Source organism: Tupaia chinensis, unplaced genomic scaffold (assembly GCF_000334495.1).
Source record: "Tupaia chinensis unplaced genomic scaffold, TupChi_1.0 Scaffold000597_1, whole genome shotgun sequence".
Taxonomy (NCBI): domain Eukaryota; kingdom Metazoa; phylum Chordata; class Mammalia; order Scandentia; family Tupaiidae; genus Tupaia; species Tupaia belangeri.
The window spans coordinates 7,809,200-7,836,337 of NW_006160114.1; the positions used below are offsets into that span (position 1 = coordinate 7,809,200).

Genomic DNA, 27,138 nt, shown 5'->3' on the forward strand with positions numbered 1-27,138 from the left:
CAATGGCCCCTATAGTGAAAAAAAAAAAAAAAAAAAATCAGCATTTTAGACTAGGTTCAGCAAACTACACCCTGTAAGACACTGCTTATTCTTGTGAATAGTTTTATCAGATGACAACTACACTTACGCTTTCATCTATTTTCCATAGCTACTGTCACACTAAAACAATAGAACTGAATAGTACAATCAAGATTGTACAGCCCAGAAAGCCTATAATATCTACTCTCTGGCTTTTTACAGACAAGGGGTGCATATTGCAAATTTACACAATCCTTTGAAAAACCATCCACTACTCTTGAGCAGTTGCTGGCTAATAACTCATCGCCAAAATCCAAAAGTTAACAAATGAATTTAGAATCAAAGTTTCTCTGCTCCAATTTGCAACTTCACAAGTTAATTAATCTTCTATAGGTTGGTCTTCATCCTGACCTCTTTGGAAGTCTACTGGACAGAGGAATGGCCAAGAGGGAGACCAGTTAGAATTCTTCCCAGGCTACCTGCCTCAGGCAACCTGAACCAAGATTCTTTGCAAAGTACTAGAGAACAGGTAGTCAGGCAAGAGAATTATCATCACTCTAAATAATTCAGACACAGAGTCCTGCTGCTGGCTGCAAACCAGATATGAGAAATTATGTAATTAGCCGCAATGCATCTAAAAGAATATATAAATATGCTAATGTTCTCATTATGTTAAGGCAGAAGTGCAGAGTGATGCTATCTATTAACTAGCTTATAGAATCAGTCTGAATACAGAGAACCATCTAAAGAATATTTTTAAAATAATGATATTAATGAGTTGAATAGTATACTTTTATGGGACTGAAAAATAGATTTAAAAAACTTTTCCATTTTCATATTTTAATTTGCTTATTTTGAATGTATTTTTTTGGCTAACAGTATACTGTATTAATTTTATGTCTTTAAGTCAAGAAACTTTTGTGCATGCTTTGTTGTTATTTTTATTTTGGATAGCTCTCATTCTGGTCTATTACTCAGCATATTAGTTTATGTACATAAACTTTATACATGTGCATATTTCTCATCCACTATGCAGAGTACAAAGCAAGCAGACACTATAGCAAATATGACTACACACACACCTCAAGCTAAACAACATTATTTTGCTAGTGTCTTCCATCCATGAAAACCCAAGACTTCTATGTGTTACTTAAACCTACATTTGCACATGAAGTAAGGTGTCTGAAGCTAGAAGCAAGAGCTCTATATAATAACAGTCTCTTGGCCAGAGGGGAAGAAATATTTGCAAATCTAATTTTAATGTCAGGGAATCTCAAGAGTCTTACTCAACAGTGTGCCATATGCTTGAAATTCGGAACCTCCTTCTTTGGGTGATCATGCAGCCCTGCACCATTTTCTGATTCTGAGTTCACTAAGCATTGGTACCATCAATGGATGGCCTCTTCTGTGAGTGGTTTGGGGTGAAATTTTTCCTCATAAGTTGGTGTCTCCCAAGATCACTTGCATATTGTTCACATAAATGTTTGTTAAATAATTCAAAATAAAGATATAACATCTAAACCACATCTAATCAAGGGGTGGGGATTCTGAAGCAACCCAAATAACAACATTGAGTAGTCATTTTCCCATTATATTATAGCTTTAAAATGTTATTTTCACCCACATCTTCTCATTTAATCCTATGACAATGATTTGTTATGGGTACTTCTTTTGTCTCCATTTTACCAGTGGATGCTGACTTGAAGAGAGTAAAGTAATTTGTCCAGGGTCACACAGGTATAAGGTCAGGAGTTGGCATGACCCATCTCCTCAGTTGGTGCTCTTCTGAGGGCACATTTTAGGCTGATGTAGATGTACTGACTGTCAGATACAACCTCACATAGTCTGGAACAGACTAGAAATCAGAAGCTTCAGACCTCAGCTCTAATAGAAACCTGCTGGTTGACTTTGGATGGTCACTTAAACCTTCTAGGTTTTGATCTTCTTACATGTGAAATTAAACAACTCAACTAGACATTCCCTAAAGTTCTTTCAACGCCAACAATTAGAAATTCTATTGCACAAAAGTAATATAGTTTCCAAATAATCTACTTGGAGAAAATATATATAATGTGAAATATAAAGTACATTCCACAAGCAAATGAAAGAGATTTTGCATAATTCACATTCTTAGATGATTCATGCCACCAGTCCTTTTCATTGGCTCAGTTAAGTAAGAGATAAATGTGTACACAGTTGCTAAGTCATTTTCATGACCTTTATGCAGAAATCAAACTTTTGTGATAGGAGTGACAAAGAAGAGGGGTCAGCCTGCCTCTCCTGAGCTGGTAGCTTGTCATTTTGCATTTTTCTGTGTGCAAAAATCCAAAGTCTTTGATAAGCGAAATGTTTTTGTTACTCAGCTTGTTTTCTTCTTCTTACATAATTGGCATCATTATCACTACAGAATTAGCAAAGAAATTTTCTCCAGATCTTTTCAGGGTCCATAATGTATGATGCATAATAAGAATGTGTTGGGGGGAGGGGGCAGAGGGTGGTGCAGCAGTAATGCAATGCTCTGCAAGGTTGACCCACATGGGAAGGTTCTGAGTTTGTGTCTGGAGACCTCACTGAACACACTGTGTATACATGTGCCTATGATCTGAGGCTCGATGTAGCTGGGGCTGTGAAGAATCTACTGGGGATGCTTGTCTGTGTCCCTTCTCTCTCTTATTCTGTCTCTCTTGCTCACATAAAAAAAGACAAAACAAGCAAAAGTGTCTAGTCTTTTATCAGGTTCATGGGACAGAACTTCTAAACCATTGGAACTTCCTGCATGTTAGCTGTATCTATTAGTCATTATGGTTCCCTAAGATCACACCTGTGTTTATACTAATGAGATAACTCAGGATGGAGGCCAATCCCTCCAGAAATTAATGCATGTGATTAGAGCACTGGGACTTTGAGCCAAGTGATATCAGCATGACCTCTGGGGAGGAAGGTTAACTGGAGACTGAGTTCAATCATATGTGGTATAGGGGAAGTAGCTCCACACTCCCTTTCTGCCATGATTCATGCCATGTTTGTTTGCTTTACTTCATTTTCCTTCACAGCATTTATCTGTTTATACACCACGTAATTTACTTATGATTGCAAATATTAAATACAAGACTTTGAAAGTTTGTGGAAAATGAAATTAGAATATGAGTTTATTTTGGTATAAAAATATTTTGAAATCTGGGACCAGCAGATGGCATAATGGTTACATGGTTGGACTCTCATGTAGTTGACTGTGATTCGAGTCCCAGTCCTGGTGGCTTAAAACTCATACCGGGAACTTGTGTGTACATGCTCAAGATCCTGAAAGGAGAATGAAGAAAAAGGGATTGTGGCATGGCCATCCTCCCTGGGCGGTGGGGTGATTTCTTGCTTTCTTTCTCTCTGTCTCTGACTTTCTGATGGGTGCACATACCCTATAGCAGAAATCTCTCTCAAAAAAACCATTTTTTTGAAATCCATAAAAAATCTTTTCATAATATGAATTTTCCATGAACTTTTTAAAGATACCTTGGATATTTCTCTGATAGGATGTAAGGTCTATGTGGATGAGAATTTTTCTCTATTTAGTTTACTCGTATATGCCGAGTGCTCAGAACAGTGTACATTGTAGATATTCACTCAATTTGAGTTGGATTTAGCCAAATCTATATTTATATGCATGTATGCACATATAAGATCAGGCTTTTATGATACAACAAATTGAATTCATGTTAATTACCTATAAACCCTCCTACACAGCTACCCTAATTTTCATATCTGGAAACTCCTTTGCATATGTTGACATTTTATATCTCCCTTGAGGAAGAAGTAACAGTACTCACTTTCTCATAGTTGTTTTTTTTTTTGTAAATCAAGTACACTAATCTTCTTAGTTCTAATGTCATTCTCAGCATAATTCTGTTGAAAGGCTGCTAAGTGTGAAACAAACAAAAAACGGGTATTAAAACATAAATTTGGCTCAGTTGACATTAAGGTTGAGGTGCAAACCTATAAAAGAGGGAATTTTGTTTTTTTCCAGAGCGAATACACTTCAAAGCTTTATAGCCTCATTTCTCAATATTTGGGTAGGAAGGACTTGGGTTCTATCAGTGAGATGGCCCAGCTGTCATCTCAGTGGGACACCCACAAGTGAACAAAAGAACATCACTGAGTCAGCTGGCCTTAGTGCTACTTAATAACTAAACTAAACATACGATTGACTGTTGTCTCTGAGAAGGCCATGCTAGTTTTCACCCTGACCTTCTGATAATCGTTTGCTTTTACCTGATCCAGTCCCCTATGCTAATACGTTCACATTTTTTAAGTTCAATTGCTGGCATTTCCTGATAGGGCTGCTGCTCTTCTTTGGCTCGTGTTTTGATTGCTTGGCTAAGACTCATAACAATTTAGAGAAACTCTTTTTCATGGCTGTTTCCAAGAAAAGTGAGACTCATGATTTCACAGTGATTCTGCCTACTGAAACCTGCTGATAAATCGCCACACAGTCTTTTTTTAAACTAAATGCTTATTCATTTGTTTATTTCTCATAGCTATTGAAAGAGACTATCTAGCTTTTGGCAGTAAAGAGTTATAGACTATCAGTATCTTATCATATTTTACTTATTCACAACACTTAAACTAATGGAAACCTATAAAGACAGCCTATATTTACACACATACAAAATTATTATCCAATTTTGAAATAGAATTTTAAAAGTACCTTCACATAAAGTATTGTCACAGTGATTTTCACTTCATCTGCTTTCCTGTAAGTAGAAATTTAACTTTCCAGAACTTTTTTGTTTAAACCCCAAGAATGCTTAACATGTGGTAGGGCCTTAATAAAATGCTTGGTGTAAAGAATTGAACTGGCAGATTTTTTTAGAGGGACAAAAACTTAAGTGTATTATGTCCTATGAACCACATTAAAGGGAAAATCATAAAGTACACTTCTATACTCAGGGATATGTGTGGGTCAGTGCAAGGGACAAAAGAATCTGTTGTCTTCCCCTGTGGGACTTGTTGAAAGCATTAATTGAGAGTCTGTCTACTGGGCTGAGATGGCCAACTATCTTGCCCCTTGGATAGTTTCCTATGTATACAAATCAAAACCCAACTCAGTATAATAGGTAAAAATAAGCTTGATTGATCAGAAAGTTCTAACCAATTTCTAACTAGGAACTTTACCCTGAAATGAGCCAGAAAATGCTACTGGTCCACTTTAACAAATCAAATGTTTGCTTTGCTTCCACATTTACCTTAGGAAAGTCTTCCCTAACTGTCACCATTTGTTTGAGTCCATACAGCATTGGCTTGGGTGCTACCCAATTCATGAATCATTACGTGGTTAAATAAACTCTTTAAAATTTTAATGTGCCTATGTTTATCTTTTAATGGTTTATTACCCTCCTGCAGCCAGAGAATGACCAGACAAAGCTGGGCAGTGGGCCTGAGGTTACCTAGCACCATTGCCCACAGTGAAACATGTGAGGGCTATTGCAGTTTTTCTTTTTCTTTTTTTTCTGAGAGCTTTTAGGTAGTCATGGAGTGGTCTTGAGCTAAACAGGCCCCTAGGACATAACTTAGTTGGGAAAAACAAAGGCCTGGAAATCAGACAGACCTTATTTCAACTCCCTCTTCTGTCATTATTTATCCTCAGGCAGAATTTGGATGCTTTAAGTTCTAAATGTTCAAAATTAATGACTAAAGCTAATAAGATGCTATCTGGCCTGAATACACTGAAAGAACTGGTGGAGGTTCAAATATGCAATTAAACAAGTAGAACCTGGCGTGATATCACTTCAGAAAGCCCTGGAGAGTTCAGCTGGCCAAAAGCTAAGCAAGAGCCTTCATTGTTTGGCAACTGTTAAAAGAAAACATCATCACTTAGGGTGCATGTGAACAAGTCTGATTCCTCTATTAAATAAGATCATATTCTTAATGCTCTTTGAAGCCCCCAAGGAATACTGCATTCAGTTCTGGGTGCCATTTTAATAAGTAAATTACTGACCAATATCCAGTACTAAATATCTGAAGAACTGTCCAGAAAAGTATAACCAAGAGAGTAGAGTGGTCTTAAGAATTGAGCCAACTTCACCTAAGAAACTTGGAAAAGGAGAGTTTTGTACAGAATTTAGTACAGACCTCAAACAGATTCCTTCTGCACCCATTTATTCAGCTAATTTCACTTGGGCCTATACTACCAGGGCTATAGAAACTAACTCAAGGCCTTTATAATTAAATAAGATGATATGTAGAATTTGGAATCCTCAGTTTCATCCAAGTGTTATCCACTGGGTATATGACTGTTATGGTTAATTTTATGTGTCAATTTGACTGGGCCATGGGATGCCCAGATTAAATATTATTTCTGTGTGTGACCGTGAGAGTGTTTCTGGATGAAATGAGCATTTGAATCAGTGGACTTATTAATGTAGACTGTCTTCCCCAACTTGGGTAGGCATCATTGAGGGTCTAAAAAGAAAAGGCAGCAGAAGAAAGAATTAATCCTTTTATTTTTCTGCTTCATTGTTTTATCTGGTACATTTCATCTCACCTTCTCCTACCCTTGCAATGGAATTTTCACCATTGATTCCCCTGTTTCTCAGGCCTTTGGGCTGGGACTGAATTATATCATTGGCTTTCCTGGGTCTCCAGCAAATAGACAGCAGACCATGGAACTTCTCAGCCTCTGTAACCATATGAGCTAATTCCTTCTAATAGAGCTCTCTCTCTCTCTCTCTCTCCTAATGGTCCTGTTTCTCAGACTAATATAGTGATCGTGTTTCTTAATTTCTCTTAACTTAGATTTATTTATTTGAAAAGCAACACTGCAAAGTTCTCCTGAGAATTAAATGTGATTAATATTTGTACTAGATGAACATTTTATTAGAAAAACTCATAATGCAAGGAAGAATTTTTAAATATTTATGACAGAGAAAAGATCTTTTTCTTGAGAGTTTTTTTTATTATTATTGTTATTTTGCTATAGGGCGTGTGCACTTGCCAGAGAGACAGAGAGACATAGAGACAGAAAGTAAGAAATAACTCCCCAGGGGGGATGGCCATGCCACAATCCCTTCTCCTCCATTCTCCTCTTGGGATCTTGGGCACACATGCACATACGCCCGGCATGAGTTCAAGGCACCAGGTTCAGGACTCGAACCACGGTTGGCTACATGGGAGTTCAGTGGCATAGCCATTATGCTAACTGCTGGTCCCAAGAGAAAAGATCTTGAAAAAGCAAATATCTTGAAAAAGAATGAGAAGTCAGTAATTGATTAAGAATAAGTAGATAGGGAAAGGCTTATAAAGAAGTCAACTTTTGAACTGATTTTCAAAGGATAAGAGGGAGTTTGATTTGGTGGATGTGAAAGGCAAAAAGGTAGAAGAATATCCCAGGTAGATGGGCAGAATAAATAAAGACACATTGAAAATAAATAATAGTGTGGTTTGACTGCAGTGGAAGAAGAAAGAAATGATAATAACTAGAAAGTTACAACAGAGTCAGATTGTGACTACCCTAGAATGGTAGGCCAAGGATTTTGTGGTCAGTGGAGGATTATTAAGTGAATTAGGGAGCATCAATCTATGATCTAACATGGTGTGGGATGATTAAAGCCTGGAATGAAGAATACAAGTTCAAATATCATAATAAAAGTCTAGACAGATTACAAGGAAGTGACCTAAGATAATGACAGTAACAATGGAAAGTAGGGGGAAAATGGTTGTCTATGAGGAGTGATGATGAAGAGTGAGTAAAAGACAACTCTAAAAACTAAATGGTGGCACAGTGGTAAAATACAACACTCTCAAGACTGATTTATAAGGGAGGCTTCTGGGTTCATGTTCTAAGACCTCTTAGCATATGCTGGGCATGTATACACCCATGTGAGGGTCTGACTGAGGCTGGGGGTGGATTGCCGCTTAAGGATCTATTAGGAGTGCTCATTCTCTCCTTTCTTACTCACTCATAGAAGATATTTTTTTAAAAAAACTGAAAAACAAACAAAAAACAACTCCTATGTTTTGGAATCTTTATGTTGAGAATGCTGATGTCATGAACTAGTAAAGGAAACACAGAAGTCATAATAAAATTGACAATAAAGATGAGTTGTGCGATTTGTTAAATATCAAATAACTCTGGAATTAATAGATAAATACATAACAGAAAGTTGGAAATATGATTCTGGAGCTCATGAGAAGAGTAACGATTAGAAGACTTCAGAGGATGATATGTTGTCAAACGTAGGCAAACTTAAGTTTGAAGTCTGCCTTCGACACTAGCTAGCTGTGTGGCCCTGAACAAATTAGAGAGAGTGCTTAATTTCCTTAATTGTAAAATTGGGAAAATTATACATAGTTCAAAGGCTTTGCTTATTGCTTACCATCTGGTTGCCATTTGTCACCATCACTGTCTCCCATAACCATCATTGCTGAAGCCATTAAAGTAGATGAACTTGGCTAGGAATAGAGAGTAATTAAGTAGAAAAAAGAGTTGAGGAATGAATTTTAGGAAAAATTATTAAGCGATATATGGCAGAAAAGCACATCTAAAAGAAGTTTGGTAATATTAACAAAGTAGGCAGAAGAGCAAGACAGCAAGACACTATGAAGGTCAAGAGGAGAGAATTTCAAGGAGAAAGTCATCAAAAATGTCAAATACTACAAAGCAGTCAAGGAAGATAAAGAAAAAAATATATAAGTAACATTAGATACAGTGATTTGAAGGTTATACTTGCTTAGTGAAATGATTACATTACGGTAGGCATGAAAGCTAGTTGCAAATGTATCAGAATTCAAAATGGAAGTTCTACCCAGAAGAGAAATGCATACTAGATACCAAAGTGAATTGTGAGATGGATCAACTTCCAGAAATGTCAAGCCAGATATAAATCATTTCAGGTCGTAGTCTTCTTACCCTCTTCAAAGACATAAAAGGCTTAAGGTACTGAAGATAAAGGGGATCTGTGAAAAAGTTTTCTTTCTTTAAATTTTTATTTATTTATTTATTTATTATACTTATTTTAATTTGCCACAGGGCATACATACTCAAGAAAGAGAGAAAGAGAGAGAGTGAGTGAGAGAGAGAGAGAGAGAGAGAGAGAGAGAAAGCCACAAGTTCCAGGACTTGAACTGCAGTTGGCCATGTGGGAGTCTAGCACCTTTAACCAATATGCCACCTGCCAGCCCCAGAAAATTTTCTTAAGAGAGAGCTGTGCTATGAATTCCATCATTCCAAAAAAGGGGAGCTGCTCCTCTCCACCCCCTTAGAGGCTTCAATTGGGGATTGGAAGTGTTTGGTCAGTGTTCTCTGTGGATATCAGGAAATAATAGAAATAATAGACCACTGTGTACATATTTATCTTTCACCTGAGGGCTTTTTGTAGCAGAGTAAATGAGGCATGGTAGCACTGGTGGGTCCATTGTTGGAGGCAAAGGGTGAATGAGTGTTCAGATAGAGCTAATTTAAATTCTGAAGAGGATCATCTGAAGCCAATAGAGAGTGCTCTGGAAAACAAGGACTAAAGGGGACACATCCAGAATTGGAAAAAACTGAGTTGATCTTATCAAGAAGAGTGAAATATTCCCAAGAAGAATTACTGAAGAACCCATGAAAACACAGGTAAGAGAGGTGACTTTAAATAACTGCTAGGCCAGAGACTTTTAAGCCATCTTACAATAGTACAATCAAGTAAGGACTTATCACTTCCCCTTTCTCATCACCCTGCCCCACTGCTCTCATTCCTGTTCTAATTCTGGAGGAATCACAAATAGTAGAAAAGTGAGTGAAAAAGATAGAAGCTATCTACCCTTGTCCTTTAGAGAGGCGCACTTGCTACCATGGGCCCTAGATAAATGTGATAAAAGAACTCAAATTTTGAATGACTATCATGTGGAACTATTTCCACTTTTGAATTAAGATGAACATCTGTAACTAGAAGAGTTCATGATGTTTTACTATCCTAAGAGAGACCAAAACCATCTTGGGATTGCTGAGGTGTTACCCAGCAGCAAAAGAAGAAATTCTACCACGAATCTAAAGGACAACGGAAGGCAATCTTCTTAATTGATAAAAAGGCCATAATGCTTGTGTGTTCAATGTACCAATTACCAAAAGGTATAAGAAGTGAGTCAGAATGAGGAAGTGAAAGCTTCAATGACAATAATTTATTATTTTTAAAATTAGTTTGGCAAAGAAATAAAGGCATTGTGTTTCAATAAGATGATAGAGATGACTAAACTCCTTTAGAATAAAAGAAATTTTAGCCTGGCTGTGGGCTGTGAAACAAGAGGAAAGATAGAGTAAAAATGAAAAACCCATAAGAACTATAGAAAAGTAATACTGATAAGGCAAAGTCACAAAGAAAAGAGAGAAAATAAAATCAAGAACATTATCATTACTCCTAGAAATGAAGTGAGATACTTATTCCATTGAAAAATAAGGAAAGCAAGAAGGAACACCAATGAAGGTAGGGACATTTTGGCTGAAAGAAGGGAAAAGGAGTTTATGGTGAATGACTGATCATCTGGAGGACTAGGAGGGAAGATCATCGAAGAATAAAGGCAGTGAGTGGTAGTTATTACTCTGGAGGGAAGAATTAGGACCACTGGGTACAAACTGAAGAAAGATTAATTTGGGCTCAACGAAAGAAAGAACTTGTTAAAATTCAACACTAGCAGCAGTGGAATCGGCCTTTGCTTAAAGTTGTAAGCTGTCCTCACCAGAAGGTTCTAGTTCTATGGAAGAACAACTGATGAAATGCTGGGGAGAGGATTCCTGCATTGAGGGCCAGGGTGAACTGATGACCTTCAAGACCTGAGATTCCGTGTCCAGGATTTATATTCAATGCTGTGTTTTGGGAGTTTTCTATGTCGTCAATTCATGTGTTGCTGTGAACTGACTATAATAAAAGAAGCCCATCAGGACCAGAAGAGAAAACAGAAAGAAAAGATTACATAATGTTACCACACCTTGATTTTTCTGAGTGAAAGATTAACTATTTGTAGCAAAGAAACTAATCTGTGGTTGGGTCAGATTCTGTGTCCAAAATACAATATGCTACATGTCCCCACATTTGTCAAATAATTTTGAAATAGTACTATGTGCTGGGAAACTTTACATTTACGTGTTAGCTAAAGGTAGCCACGGTCGATCAAGTCTGTAGAACCCCTCTGAAGATTTCCCACTACTAATACTGATGGGAACTTGAGGACAAGAGCTCATGCTAACCATGAGCTCTCTATTTGAAATGCAAAATAAACAAAATCCCCAAACTCTTGCTATAGTTTGAATATGTCTGCTGAAAATTCATACGTCAAGCCACTGCAATGGGATTAAGAGAGTAAAAAATTGATCTAATTATTTTGTTGAAGGGCCTTTGGGAGGCGATTAGTGACAGGGTAGTTAGGACAGGGCCTCATGATTCAGTTCTGGTGTATATAAGCAGAGGCACCGAGGAAGAGAAACAGATGCTCTCTGCGCATGCCTGCCACCCTCTGCTTCTATTGGCCATGTTGGAGCTGATCTGATGCCAGCTTCATGCTTTTGGACTTTCCAGCCACTGAAATCATGATTCAGATAAATCTCTATCCTTTATAAATCCCCCACTTCCAGTATTTCTACAAGCAACACAATAACAGAGTAAGACAGTCCTTTATTTCAAACATCAGGCTGAATTCAAATCACTGAAATCAGGAATGACCATACTAGGTTTTACATTAGACAATGAAATGTCACAGAAACTTGGCAGTTATTCAGCCATACAGCTATAGTATTTCCTTGAAGAAAAAAAAAAAACTGTACATTCCTAGAATTAGCATCTATTGAAACAATAAAATATTCTAGTACCAACAAGTATTACGCATCTCCAAGAAACCTGCCCACAGGTTTAATGTATTAATAAGTTAGCCTGATAGTCTGATGAAAACTTAAATCTGTAGAGAATTGTCAGTCGCTTGTGACTCATTAGTTATTTTATCACAATAGTTTTCCTAAGAGATAAAATCCACAAAGGTAATAAGCAATATTTAATATTCTGAGTCAAAGTTCATTACCTAAGATCTTTTGACAATTTTAGACAAAAACAATATTAAAAGTCAATACGAAGGATCACATTTTAGGTGTCACTGTTCACAGTTATCTGAGCCCCAGCACACAGCCCCAGCACTAAGTTAGCTTGGCTTATGGAATAAAAGGGTGAATGAGTGAAATAATGAAAAAATTGTGTTAGCTGTAGTTCTAAAACCAGTTTGTAAGGAGGCAGGGTCTTTGTTCAGACTCTAAGGATCTTCTCATGGTCTCAGTGGCCCTGTGGTCTCCCAGTATCACCAGCCCCAGGACAGAGCAGTGGAGCCATCAGAGATCACTTTCACCCACATCAACATAGACACACACACAGAGATGTCTGCTCAGGGCTGGGACTCCTGAACATTGTCAGTTTTAGAAGTCTGGCAGGTTCTTCTAAATGTAAGTTGGTTTAATCTTCCAGAGATTCCCTTCTGAGAAGAGTGGATCTCTTAAAAGTCCCATCACAGGAATAAAAGCTAAGAGTTAAAAGAAAACAATAGTAATCGTTTTCTGGTTCTAAAGGGCATCAAAAGCAAACCCTGGTGACATCTGCCTCCAATTAAGCCCTGCAAATGAGCTGATGTGGCAGAGCCCAGCTACAGTCTAGTAGGAGTTATAATTCAGCTGAGGTGTCATTCGCCACCATCATTCACTAGTAATAAAGAGCACAGTTTTGAGTGTGATTTGACATTTATTATCTCATTTGAGGTCCATTACATTCTGGAAGAAAAGGGTGTTTTACGGAATAGGAAGCAGGCTTGGAGATATAGAGACCACACAGCAAGTAGGATGTGGAGCTTGAATAAGACCTATGTCTTCTAGCATTATTCCAATACTGTCTCCACTATTTTAGGTTCTAGCCCTTCTTACTCAGAGTTGGAGAAAGCAATCAGGATCCCATAGTAAATGGTGCCTGATGCAGCATCTGTTTTTTCTCATCTAGAACATGAGTCCAAAGAAAGTGGTCAAGATGGAATATTTGTAGAAACATTTATCAAGTGGATTTTGGGTACCCAACACTAAGGGGAATTCATAAGAGAAGCTGAGGAAATGTTTCTTCTAGAATTACATACCAAGGAAGAACACTGTTGCTCCAGATGTGTCTGTCTAGTGCAGGGAGAAGTTGGATTGGTATTCCCCAGAGATAGGACGCTGCATATACATGCACACACATGTGCGTACACTCACATTATGTCCCCAAAGTCTTTAGTGTACTTTTGAACTTTAATAACTTCAGACATACGAATGGTACAAACACACACACACGCACACACACATACACACAATTTGTGACTTTGTTTACATTTCTCCTGTATTAATTTATTGGGTTGTCAGAAAAGTCATGTCATATTTTTTTCTGTTTTTCTACGTAAAATATGTCATAACTTTTCAGACACCTCAATAGTTTTGTGCATGTTAAATAAAAAATTAAATTTTAGGTTTTTTGTTGTAGTCCACATTTGCTATCTTCAATATGAGGGGCTGAAATGTTAAACAATTTATACTACAATGATGACACACACAGTGAATGGATCTTATTACACCACATCTCACCCTTAGCTTGCAGTCAACTAAAAGTAACGTTCACATGTACTGCTGTGAAAATGACATTGCTCCTAACCAAACTTGTAGAGCTAGTTGCTGCTTCTTTTTTTTAACCCTAGAGCTCTACATTTTGCTTATAGCAATTCAATTTTATCATCTTAGATACAATCTAGCTTGTTTGAATCCTTGAAGATCCTTTTTCTGACTTCGACTTTATCCTCTCTACCTGATTTCATCCACACACCTTTAACATTCCCAGTGAAGTATTTCTAACCAAGCTAAGCCATAGAGAGTCTAAAGCAGAGTGCTGTGGTGAAACTTGCAGTGAACAAACATAATCTCTACCTTCAGGGACTTCATGGACCAATTCCAATAGAGATCTCCTTCAGCACATTTGACATCAACCCATAAATCAGTACCTTTGGATGCAGCAGCTTAATCAATTAAAACTACAACCATCTATACCATTCAGACCACACATTTTCATCTTATTCAAAAGGATTTCAAGAGAGTCATGTCACATGCATTGCTGAAATTCTCAGACTGTCTGACAACATTCCTTTAGCCCACCAGGTGAGAGACCCTAACTGTGAAAGGCGAGATGAGGGGGTAGACTCATTAAAGCTCTGTTGTTTATGTATTATATTGATCAATATAAAATGCTGTGATCATGGACATCTAAAGACTGGTCAAAACCAACAAATAAAAATTTGTTTACTTGTAACCCAATCTCAAATAAAATCTCAGCCTCTCCTAACAATATCTACTATGGGTTGGATTTTGTGCCCCGCGAAGGTATGTTCAAATCCTAATCCCCAGTCCCTAGGAATGTGATCTTGTCTGTAAATAAGGTCTTTGTAGATGTTACGGAGTTAAAATAAGGCTAATGTGAGGTTATATTGGTAGACTCTAATCCAATAATTTGTGTCTTTACAAGAAGGAAATCTGGACAGACAGACTGATAGAAAGGAATGAAGGTCACATGAAGATGGAGATGGATATTGGAGTGATGCTGCTACAGGCCAAAGAATGCCAAGATTGCCAGGAACCATCAGGAATTCGGAAAAGGCAAGAAAGGGTTCTTCTCTATAGCCTCTAGCGGGAGCATAGCTCTGTCCAGAACTAGAGTTTGGACTTTCGTTTTTCATATTTGTGAGACAATCAATTTCTGTTGTTTTAAGTCTTTTGGTCTGTGAACTTCATTTTGGCGGCCCTAGAACACTAATACAATACTTGAGCAAAAATACCATGCTGAAAGTAATGCCTATTAACATCACAATCAAGAGCACTTACGAACTGGTTGACAAAAGAGAGAGAGAGGGAGAGAGAGGTCTTAGAAAGTAAGAAGACGAGGCAAGAGAAATGTCTATTCTTGAGCAGGTAGCAGGCCTGCAGGGTAAACTGCTAGAGGGCAGTGAGGTGAGTGGGTGAGGAAACCGGTCAAGCAAATTTGAGAACATTGGCTTTGAGGTTGGGGGAGATGGTGGTGGACAGAAGATGACATCCAGTGTCAGGCTTATCATCAGAGTTAACTGTCTCTTCCAGGGTAAGGTGGACGTTGTTCAACAAAATTATGTCACTTTTTGATGGCGACAAATGACAAATTCCTCAGTTTGTCATCCACATATAAGCAAAACCATGCTGAGCTTCCTGTCTCCAATTTGGCATTTTCCTTGACTATGTTTCATCAGTCTAAATTAGACAGCAAGCCATGCAAAGGAAGGATCAGCCCCTCCGTCTGTCTCTATATATAGTGCTCTATCCACCATTTCAAAGGTGCTAAAACTCCACTGATTGATGACGGATATGGCTAAAATGGATACATTTTGAACTAGAATGAGCAAGGTGTTTTTTCTGCATGTGAAAACTTAGGGGAGGAAGGAAGCTCCCTCGCAGTTTCTAATACTGATCTGACTCCAATGTACGTCTGTAATGGCAAAACTCCCTGAAAGGACCTTAAAGACGTCCCTGGGAGCTTCCCAGCAGTAATTAGGGGGATGTATTATTGCTAATCTTGAACACCCTAGGAGCTGGGTTAATTTGGAAAGATAAAATGAAAGTGCTGCCTTGTGGCAAAAGGCCACTTCTTGGTAGCATTAAATCAAGCACAGCCTGCACAAGGAGAGAGTATTAATTTTGAAGATGTCTACACCCCCCGCTGACACTTCTTTCAGGAAGGTACTATGGAACAGGCCAAATGCAGCATCAGTGTGCAAATACCATTTAGCAAGTACAGATAAGCTGGGCTAAATCATCCTTAGAGTACTTAAAAAAAGATTCAAATTTTAATACATTAGCACCAGAACATGCTGTACAAGCAACAAGAAAATTGCAGTTGTCAACGTGTGAATTTAGTCTCAGGGTAAGTTCATCCAAGGAAGTAAAATCTCGATTTAGATTATTTTTCTGCCCCAGCCTCCCCACTCCTCAATATCCACGTGTATCTTTTAGAATCAGCCAATGTATTTCCCACCAAGAAATAGTTAAGGTATGTTCACCAGTGGGAAGGATGTGAATTTCTTACCAAACTAGTTCGAAGTAGTCTTTCACCGGGCCAAACCACAAAAGATGAGCAAGGTGTGTGTGGGTGGGTGCATGCGCACATGCACGTGCATGCCTGGGTGCATGTGCAATCACTTGCACATGTCTGTATCTCTGTATGCATTCTCTTTAATGAGTAAGGATTCTAAGGAAAAATTGCAAAAGATTTTCTTTCTTTTACTAAAAAAGCAAAGTTTATTTATTCCTTGTTTACTTATTTCTTCCATAGGAGACTGAGATAGACAGAGAGAGATAGAGAGACAGCACCCCTACATTGGCCTTGATGTCACAGTCTACCCCTGACCTTAGCCAGTCCTGGATAGGGGGAACATGTGCGCCTGGTGCACTTAGACTTGAACAAGGAATCTTCCCAAGTGGAATTATCCTACAAGTATCACATTTCACTGCTGCACTGCTGACTGGCCCCTCTGGCATTTTTCTGTTGTACTTTTCTGAAAGTCTACCTGCACATGAGGAAGACAAGACTGCCTCACTGGCAGGGGAAAACCCAGCTGTGTGGACTCAGCAAGCCAGGCCAGTAAGAGAAATGGCCCCAAGCACACTGTGGATAAAGACAGGAGAGGGGCTGGATAGAGACCTCAGGGCTTGGGAACTTGCCCCCAGCTCTGCTTATTGAAATGGAGCCCTATTCTAGTCTGAGTCTGATAGGCTGTTCTCTACATCAAAGCAACAAATAGAACTTTCATTTCAGAATGCTTCTAGTCTCTAAGACCATTCTATCAGCAGCAGCTATTTTCTTTAAATCGAAAGTCAAGGCAGTTGACTTGTCTCAAAACTGTGCTGCAAACCCTTCTGCCTAATGCTTAACCTTCACTTGCTTTACAATGGCAAAGCTATCCTATCCTTAAAAAGAAGTGGGATGGAAGAGACTCTCTCTGAGGATACCATATGGGAGATATATTTACATAAACTTTTGTCTCAAAGGGCATGTCTGTCAGCTATAAAGAGGGAAGGCATTATATTTATTAAAAAAAACTTATTTAGAGGAAAAAAAGAGTTACCAAATCATTCTTCCAGTCAGGATACCTCAATGAAGATAAATCTCTTCGATTGACACATCTTTCATACTTTTTTGTACATTTTAAGTTTTCATGATAAGGGAGAATTTTTTTATTCATAACTCTCCCTTCATACCCTAAGTCATTTTAAATATAAAATAACTGTAGTGTGGCTCAATGCATAAAACTGGTTATATATACTGTACAGACACATGTATAGAACTAAATGTGAATATTCATCTACATTCTTAGGGTGAGATTATACTATTTATCTGTTATTGTTAGTTTAATTATTGCCCATCTATTCTGTCAAAACCTCATTCATTCTTTTTTTTCATCATCCAAACCAAAAAAAATATATATATATATATTTTTTTTTGAGAAGTTTTTGCTATACGGTGTGTGCGCTCGCCAGATAGACAGAGAGAGACAGAGAGACAGAAAGCAAGAAATCACCCCCCGGGGGGATGGCCACACCGCAATCCCTTCTCCTCCATTCTCCTCTCGGGATCTTGGACATGCACGCACGTGCACCCGGAGTGAGTTTTAAGCCACCGGGTCCGGGATGTGAACCGCCGTCGACTACATGGGAGTCCAGCGACATAGCCATTACGCTAACTGTTGGTCCCTCAAAAGAAATATTTCAAAAAGCATTTCTAACTAGACAGAATTTGAACTGTCAATAAATATTTAATATTTCTCTAACTAAATTAGAACTGGTTTGTTACCATAATCTTAACCTGTGATACTGTTACAATTCTGAGATGATTTCTGGTATAAAAAAATCATTCTTGAGTATACTAATTTTTGTGATTTAATCATTACACATTGTATTCATGTATGGAAAAATTATATAGTACCTAATAAATATGTACATGTGTTAATAAAGTAAATAAAAGAATAAAAATAAGTAAAAAAAAATTCTTAGAAGTCATATACCTTCATATTCATTTCCTAAAACATAACTTTTCCTCTTTATCAACTGGCCCCTATTTATAAATCACAGAGAATCAAATTTAGTTTTTTAATGGAAGGAAGCTACCTTTTTTCCTTTTTGATACTTCACAGATGCTAATGACATAAAGGGGAAGTGAGACCAAACCACTTTCCCAATTAGGTATTTAAAAAGGACACAAAAGCTGAGCCTAGAAACATAGTGAGTACTTTTATGATTACAAATCCCTCCACTATACATTTAAAATATATATATAATTGAAAATGTAGCAATCCACACCATGGTTTTCTATAAAGCAACAACTTAGTTATTAAGTGGTTATAAATTAGCCATTCATAATCTATCCATTTAAACGATCTAACTTTTCCAATTATCATTTCATCTGTTTTCTATATTTAAAAAAAATCAAAGAAATTCAAGATACAGAAAAGACGTGTTGGTTGAAGGTCTGAAACTGATTTGGTAGCTTTGGAGTTGACATAATCTTGGCCCAGTGCAACTCATTTTGGAAAGCTGCCTCAAATTTCCCCTGGTTTTGAACTTTTTTTTTTCTTACCACTTTCATCTAGCAAGAAATCATCCTGGTAACGGAACTTCTCCGGTCCACATGCAATAAAAATGTCATCGTCACCAAAAAAGTCCTGAAGGCACATCACCTACAAGAGAAAAGCATAGCACTCAGCAAGGGGTGGGCAAAACAGCAATTACAACAATGCATCCCTGCAAGCAGACATCTGCATAAAGCCACTTCCCGTCTAATGCAATCAACGGGCAGCTTCTTCCAAGGAATTTCAAAAGAGGGCCTCGGCATCTGTTACTAGTAAGAAACATGTTACGTTTCAGTTCTGCAGGAAGACGGGATAAGGGAAAGGGAACCGGTAACTGTCACATTTATTAGTTGATATATCAATAGGCTATGAGGTAAGAGCCCTTTGTTTCTATAATAGAGTGGATGCGGGCCCATGGGGCCAAGGAGCTCCCCTTCGCTCTCCTGAATGTAATAACTCCTTGAGAGTAACCACAGTCAACATATGGTCTTAGCAACAACTGGGGTTTTCAGTAATTGATGCCATTGTATACACATGATAATCACTGGAAAAATAGTTGTATCATAATAGGAACATAATAATCACTTTTAGACCCATTCTACTGATATTTCTAGATAAGGAAAAATGAAACCCTTTACAAATACAGTAATAAAAAATAAATAAATGATTGCTGAGGTGTCTATGGTAATTGCCTGTCCACAACCCAAGCTAACCTTGGGCTAAACTCTGAAGCTTCCATGCCACCTAATGTCTTATCATATATAAGTTTTAAAGCAATCTTTCCACATTTATTCAACTTACTGTCCAATGAAAAATTTAAGAGAGCTAAATGTCATTTTGTAAGTAAGTAGGGTCCAAAAGAAACATTTTCAAGCATATTGCCCTGTTCACAGAATATTATGTAATATAATGCCAACATCAGGTACACTGCTGATTTCTAGCTATTTTCAATTTTCTTTGATGTCTTGGGCAAATCATGTGCCATTTGAAGGCATCATTCAGAGCATTTCCCCTAGATATTTGAAAACCAGAGACAAATCTTTCCAGAGTACTTTAACCTGTGTTTACTATTAACTCCTCCATTATTTGTCCATAGTTCCACCTGTGGGCAGCTCTCAAGTCTGCCTTTTTCTTTTTTGAGAGATTTTTGCTATAAGGTGTGTGTACTTGCCGGAGAGACAAACAGAGATACAGAGAGACAGGAAACAAGAAATCACCCCCCAGAGGGGATGGCCACATTACAACCCCTTCTCCTCCATTCTTCTCTCAGGATTTTATGCCTCTGGGTCCAGGCCTTGAGCCACAGTCAACTACGTGGGAGTCCAGAGACATAACCATTACGCCATCTGCTGGTCCCAAGTTTGCCTTTTTCAATCCGTGGGAGTCCCATCCTCACACGTGACAGGCTCTGTAAGACTTATAGGTGGGAGAACACAATATTATTTAGAATATCTCAAATGCAATGATGTGCGGGCTTCAGGTGGTCTTTCTAAACAATCTCTCATTTCCTAATATCTACTGGGCTGAAGTTTTCAAAAGGAAATTTCAATAACATTTTGATAATCACCATTAAGTGTGAATGAGGTATATTCATGGTTGGTGGTGTTTATCTTGCTTGTGAAAGCTTGAAAATACAGATGGTGCAAATGTAATTAGTGCGGAAGATGAACCAAAGGGCTCCAGGAGTGCTGTCAAAAGCTCTGATTGGGACCAGCAGTTGGCGTAATGGCTATGTCGCTGGACTCCCATGTAGTCGACTACAGTTTGAGTCCCAGACCCAGTGGCCGAGCGTGAGTGCATGCGTGCCCAAGATCCGGAGAGGACAATGGAGGAGAAGGTGATTGCGGCGTGGCCATTCGCCCTGGGGGGTGATTTCCTCCTTTCTGTCTCTCTGTATCTCTTTGTCTGGCAAGCATATGCGCCCTGTAGCAAAAAAACTCTCAAAACAAAACCCTGATCAACTTGGTTGAAAAACAGGACCTTTGAATTCAGAATCTACCCTCTGTTCACTCCTCTCTCTCAGCCTCCAGCCCTGAGTCTGCTCATCTTGACCTTTCTGACATTCTCTGTCAGAACTGGCCTCATTCCAACCAACCCCATACAGTAATTTTCATTGTCCATCCATCAGTCTTTATGGAATCCCTACTATTTGCTAGTTAGCATATAGACTAGACTTACAACGCTGAATAAGACATGCACTCTTCTTCAGGCAAAAATTGTAAACAATTAACCCCAAAGAGAAGTATTTTCTTTTTCTTTTTTTTTCTTTTAATTTGTCAGAGGGTGCATGTACTTGCCAGAGAGAAGGAGAGGAAAAAGCACCTCCCATTGGGAATGGTCACACTACAACCCCTTCTTCTTCATTTCTCTTTTTGGAATTTCTGGGCACACATATACACGTGCTCGGCGTGTTTTTCAAGCCTCCAGGTTTGAGATTCTAACTGCAGCCAGCCAATGTGGGATTCAGCCACCTTAACCACCATGCAAATCAGCATGCACAAGAAGTATTTTCTTTCTTCTTTTTTTAAAAAATTTGCCATAAGATGTGTGAGCGGGCTTCAGGTGGTCTTTCTAAACAATCTCTCATTTCCTAATATCTACTGGGCTGAAGTTTTCAAAAGGAAATTTCAATAACATTTTGATAATCACCATTAAGTGTGAATGAGGTATATTCATGGTTGGTGGTGTTTATCTTGCTTGTGAAAGCTTGAAAATACAGATGGTGCAAATGTAATTAGTGCGGAAGATGAACCAAAGGGCTCCAGGAGTGCTGTCAAAAGCTCTGATTGGGACCAGCAGTTGGCGTAATGGCTATGTCGCTGGACTCCCATGTAGTCGACTACAGTTTGAGTCCCGGACCCAGTGGCCGAGCGTGAGTGCATGCGTGCCCAAGATCCGGAGAGGACAATGGAGGAGAAGGTGATTGCGGCGTGGCCATTCGCCCTGGGGGGTGATTTCCTCCTTTCTGTCTCTCTGTATCTCTTTGTCTGGCAAGCATATGCGCCCTGTAGCAAAAAAACTCTCAAAACAAAACAAAACCCTGATCAACTTGGTTGAAAAACAGGACCTTTGAATTCAGAATCTACCCTCTGTTCACTCCTCTCTCTCAGCCTCCAGCCCTGAGTCTGCTCATCTTGACCTTTCTGACATTCTCTGTCAGAACTGGCCTCATTCCAACCAACCCCATACAGTAATTTTCATTGTCCATCCATCAGTCTTTATGGAATCCCTACTATTTGCTAGTTAGCATATAGACTAGACTTACAACGCTGAATAAGACATGCACTCTTCTTCAGGCAAAAATTGTAAACAATTAACCCCAAAGAGAAGTATTTTCTTTTTCTTTTTTTTTCTTTTAATTTGTCAGAGGGTGCATGTACTTGCCAGAGAGAAGGAGAGGAAAAAGCACCTCCCATTGGGAATGGTCACACTACAACCCCTTCTTCTTCATTTCTCTTTTTGGAATTTCTGGGCACACATATACACGTGCTCGGCGTGTTTTTCAAGCCTCCAGGTTTGAGATTCTAACTGCAGCCAGCCAATGTGGGATTCAGCCACCTTAACCACCATGCAAATCAGCATGCACAAGAAGTATTTTCTTTCTTCTTTTTTTAAAAAATTTGCCATAAGATGTGTGAAAAAAAAAGCACTCCTATGGGACGTGGTCAAGCCACAAGCCCTTGTTCTTTTGTCCCTCCTTCTGGTTTTATTGGGGGAATTACATACACAGACACCCAGTGTATTTTTTAAGCTTCTGGATCCAGGCCTGGAACAGTGGTTTTTGGCCATGTGAGATCCAACTGCTTTAACCACCACTCTTCCTGCTGGCCCAGTAAGTATTTTCTAAAGCATGGATGGTTAGTAGACTTTGTACAAAAGAAGATTCTAAACCCAAATAGATATGGAAAATATTGAGTTTATCTAATGTAAACAGATTCCTTTGTCTCCAAACTTCCCCAAACCATACATGTACATCACAACTCCAAAGAAGAGAGAAAAATCCAGTGTCTCCCGAATGTATTTGATTCCAGAACTCTCCTCTTACACATCATCATACAGATTAGTTTTCTACAGAGTTCTCTTGGAAACTAGACTGACAGGTGTAGGCCACAAGAACTCTGGAAACCCACAAAGGAAAGAACAGTTTCCAGTCTTTTCCTAGACACCCATGATTCTCCAGCAATAAATATTTATTTGCTAATCTACTTACTCACTCAAATGGTCATGATGGCCTACTCTGTTCCAGGCTCTAGATCTAAGATTATGAAAACAATTTTCTGACAGATAAAAAATGCTATTTCCTAATGATAATTGTTCTTCTTTCTCCGTACTCCCACCATTTGCATTCTGGAACACCAGCTTGCTGATCGAATCACATTCACATGTGTGTGCTTGCTTTACGCGACTGCTAAGTGGACAAATAGCTATCATCAAAACTACAAGATGCTATAAACAAGATGCCAGCCAGCTCTCTTTCCTCATTTTATTGATGAACTTTCTCCAAGCCTGAGACTTAAAGAACAGAATAGATAACAACCATCTTAGACAGTTTAGGTATAATTCTGCTGGCAAGTGGGAAATTAGTATGATGACTTTGGATGTTCTTTCCAACACCAGAATTCCAACAAAGTGATTACTAAGGAAAAGTAACTGTCACCACCAGCACGAAAAGACAGGGGAAACGGATTTCAGTGTCGAGTGGCATGGATTCATTTACCTCTCAATCTTTGGTGACTGAAATCAAAGAATTTGTTGATTATCAAAAACTCTCATGTTTTCTGTGTTTTCAGCTCTGCCTCACTTCACCACTTTCCAGTTCACAACCTCTCACTGGACAAAGTGAGTAAGGTCAGCAGACCAGGGGCCAGTCCCACCATGCAGTGGCTAAGGTCAGCAGGTCAAATTCAAATGCATATGACTGCCCCTTGTTAGAAGCCTTGGTAAGAGTTGATGGCAAAGAAAGCTGAGACACAAGGTTACAATAAAGATGGATTTGGGGTAATCTGTGCACTGCAATTATCCATGCTTTCATTCTATCGTTGATCTGGAGTAGCTGTAATAGACTCCATCTAACAAGAAAGAGTAACAGGAAAGATTTACAACCCTTTTCTCTAGGCGCATACGCATTTGAGGCATTATGGTACATTTTGCTATTAAGACATTATAAAAGGTAGAGAAATGTAAAACCTGTTTTGCATAACCATCTGATTTTATCTTTCTATACAGTGTTAATCCTTTTTAAATTTGAGGTTCTCAAAATTCAGTGTGGTTACCAGCTTAAAATAATAAGTTCCATTTATGGCTGGAAAATATGTTTCTTGCTAGTGACAATTGACCTCTCCTGTCATGAAATCTTTGATCAGTGGGTATCAGATGTTGGAAGCATTTGTCAAAATTAGACACAGGGTTGATGCAAAGGCGGAGATAACAAGTTTAAGAAAAGAATGATATCCAACCTGTGGAGAAACCCCATCTGAGCTTCCCTAGCCTCCGAAAAGAGTTGGTATTGTCGACGCCTATTCTTCTCTGTTGTCTTACTAGGGCCATAGATTTTGCTTTTACATCTCCCCAAACCAGGCTTTTTCCATGCCCCTTTTCCCTTTATCACCGCATCAGTTCAGAGGTCATCATCCTACCTGTGGGCCTTGGCATTTCCCAGTCAGATTTTTCTCACCTTCCCCTCTTTTTCTCCAGTTCGTTCTGGCTAATACTGCCAGTCTACTCTTCCTTAGTAAACTTTCAAATCTCTCTCCATGGCTCAGAAAACCATTAATGGCTTACAATTTACAAGTCAAAGTCATCTTTCTGAACCTGGGAATCCAGATGCCTCAAATAGGGCTCCAACCCACCTTTCGTGCTATTTTAGTTATGACATAGTGCCTGATAGGAAATAAGCATGTGTTGGATTAATGGATACATGGACTATGTTCTAACCTGAAACCTTCTCCCATTTATTTGCTTTGCTTTCTCTTCTCTAAAAACTGCTTGTTCTTTCCTATGTGGACATGAGTGCCCATGTATATGTGTGTTTAATGCCTGAGGATACATGGAAAGAGAGAGAGTGTGTGTACCCCTGTGGAGTCTGGTCTCACTGCAATTTGTTTTGCTCTGATTCTCCATTCTGTCAGGATTCTGGGCACATGGGCACACATGTTTTTCAAGCCGAGGGGCTAGAACTCAAATCCTGTTCAACCATGTGGGATCCAGCTTTCTCTGTGCAGTGCTTAACTACCATACTACGTGGCTGGTTCTTGTATGTTCTCTTTTGTATGAAAATAATTTTCCTATGTTTGTATTCCCTCTTACTTACTCTTTGTCAGTTCAAATCCCCCCTATAGTCTAAGACTCAGGTTAAGGTTCAAGCCCTGCTTTCTCTATCTACTCCAATCCAAGGTGACTTATTCTTGCTCTGAACCTCTAGTTACCATTCAATTAATGTTTACTGGGCACCTGTTATTTGCCAGCCTCTATGCTAGACCTTGAGAATATGACTGCCCTTACTCTCCACCTCTTCTAGTACATACTCATATGTGCACAGACTTATGACTCCCCCCTCCAAATTCCTAAATCACTGCTGTGAACCATAATTCAGCAGAGAGAAACTTGCATTATCATCCAGGGTTTTTGTCAAAGGCCTGGAGGCAGGTGGTCTGAATTCTAGCCTGTGATCTGCGACCATTGCTCATGGGCAAGTCAGGAAACTCCAGAGAACTATCTTGAGTCCTCTTTCTAAGGACCCAAGGATCCTAAATTCAGGCAGGGCTGATGCAGTATCTCCTGTGAGATGCTGTTCTTTGGCACCTCAGAGACACCTGTCTGGAACAATTCTCCAAGAGCCCAGCAGCGTCCTCAGGCCTGGTTCTGAGTTAACCCAGCTCTGCCACTCAAGTGTAAACCTCAGTGCCTCAGTTGATCATATTGCTTGTTTGAAGAGTTAGATGAGTTAAGACCATGAATCAGAGGAGAATAAGTGTTCAAGAAATTTTTGGCAATTTTATTAGCCCAATAATTTTATTTTCAAGTAAGTATATATCTAATGTATACCTAATATAAAAAGGTATTTTCTAAAAAGTAAACACAGTATGCAGTGCCTAGGCATGATACCAAGAGACATCTCTTCTAGGCAGATTTAGTTAAAATGTAGCAAATGGGTGTCCCTTCTCACTTTGGGATTAAGGATTCTACTGTATCATTTTTGACAAAAAGCACATTTGAATTAGCATCTGTGTAAAATGGAAGAAGTTGACCACACAAAAGTAGGATATGTTCCATGCCTCTGACTTTAGATGTCTGCTACATGATGCTATGGAAAACCATCTGCAAGGAAGTTCATCTGGTATTGCAGGTACTGTTCTATGAACCATTGTCTTAACTCAGTGTCTCTTGGGATTTGTCACCAGCTTTTAGTTTGGGGACAGCCAGTTATTTGAATTTGTTGAAATGTCATACACTATAAAAGAAATTGTATGCACATTATATACAATTCATAAAAGAGGTAACAGGTTTATGGCATGCAATGCTTAATATTTGATCAACTAATTTCTAATTCTTATCTAGTTCTTCAGTTGTTATATGAAAACCTAACTCTGAAGAATAAATTACATTTATTTTATCAGAGTTTATCTTTAATGGTGCTTAGCATAATGTCATATCCATGGTATCAAAAAAAAAAAAAAAAGGGCTTTATAATTAACAGGTGTACTGGAAAAAGCCATGAAAGGAGGACCAAGCTATGTGGGTTCTGAGCCCAGATTTGCCATCGTCGTTGTATGACTTGGGTACGTTATTTTAATTCTCGTGCTTATTAGTTTCTGTACTGGTTCTCATATGTTTTATCATGCTAATTATATAATAAAAATATAAGGAACCAATAAAAACTCTCTTTTTGGTGTGAAGTACCAACAAGAATAGTTCTAAATACATTACTAAATTTAATCCTTGATATACACTATAACATTTAATCTTCTCCACTACAAAGACAGACTCTATCTGACAATATTTAGATGGTATTAGTATTCCCATTTTACAGATAAAATAAAACAAAACAAAACAACAGCTAGATTAAACAGAGGATTAGTAAGAACTTAAAGCTAGGCCAATTTTTCAAATGCAGGGTTTTAACGACCACGCTGCAGGAAAACAAGTGTATTCCAACGCATAAAAACAGGTATCCTGGGGTTTTTTTTATACAATTTGTATATTGTAAATTTTAGCTGATAAAGCCATTATGATCAATAAGTATTACATATGTTGTACATTAATAGTATTTTGTTAAAAAAAAAGCATCTAATGAAAATACTTTAAAATTAAAGAAAGGATGTTTAAATTCTTTGACTGAAGGAAAACATATTCTTTTCTCTGATTCCCTCTATGTAAAATGTGAATTCATATCTTTTCTATTAACTTGTCATTACATGCAACAGTCTCAGGAGACTAAGCTGCTTACAGGGGAATCAAAATACT

The 27,138-nt window shown here is 38.4% G+C and overlaps 1 protein-coding gene across 3 annotated transcripts in view; it reads right to left on the reverse strand.

Annotated features, from left to right (window-relative positions):
• The window catches only part of DCLK1 (doublecortin like kinase 1), a 387,346-nt gene that overhangs the window by 173,981 nt on the left and 186,227 nt on the right, over window positions 1-27,138 (reverse strand). For all 3 annotated transcript variants that reach the window (XM_006158451.1, XM_006158452.3, XM_027775699.1), the window contains exon 3: window positions 18,684-18,783. In XM_006158451.1, coding sequence (XP_006158513.1) covers window positions 18,684-18,783 — 100 coding nt within the window. The remainder of the gene's footprint in view (window positions 1-18,683; window positions 18,784-27,138) is intronic.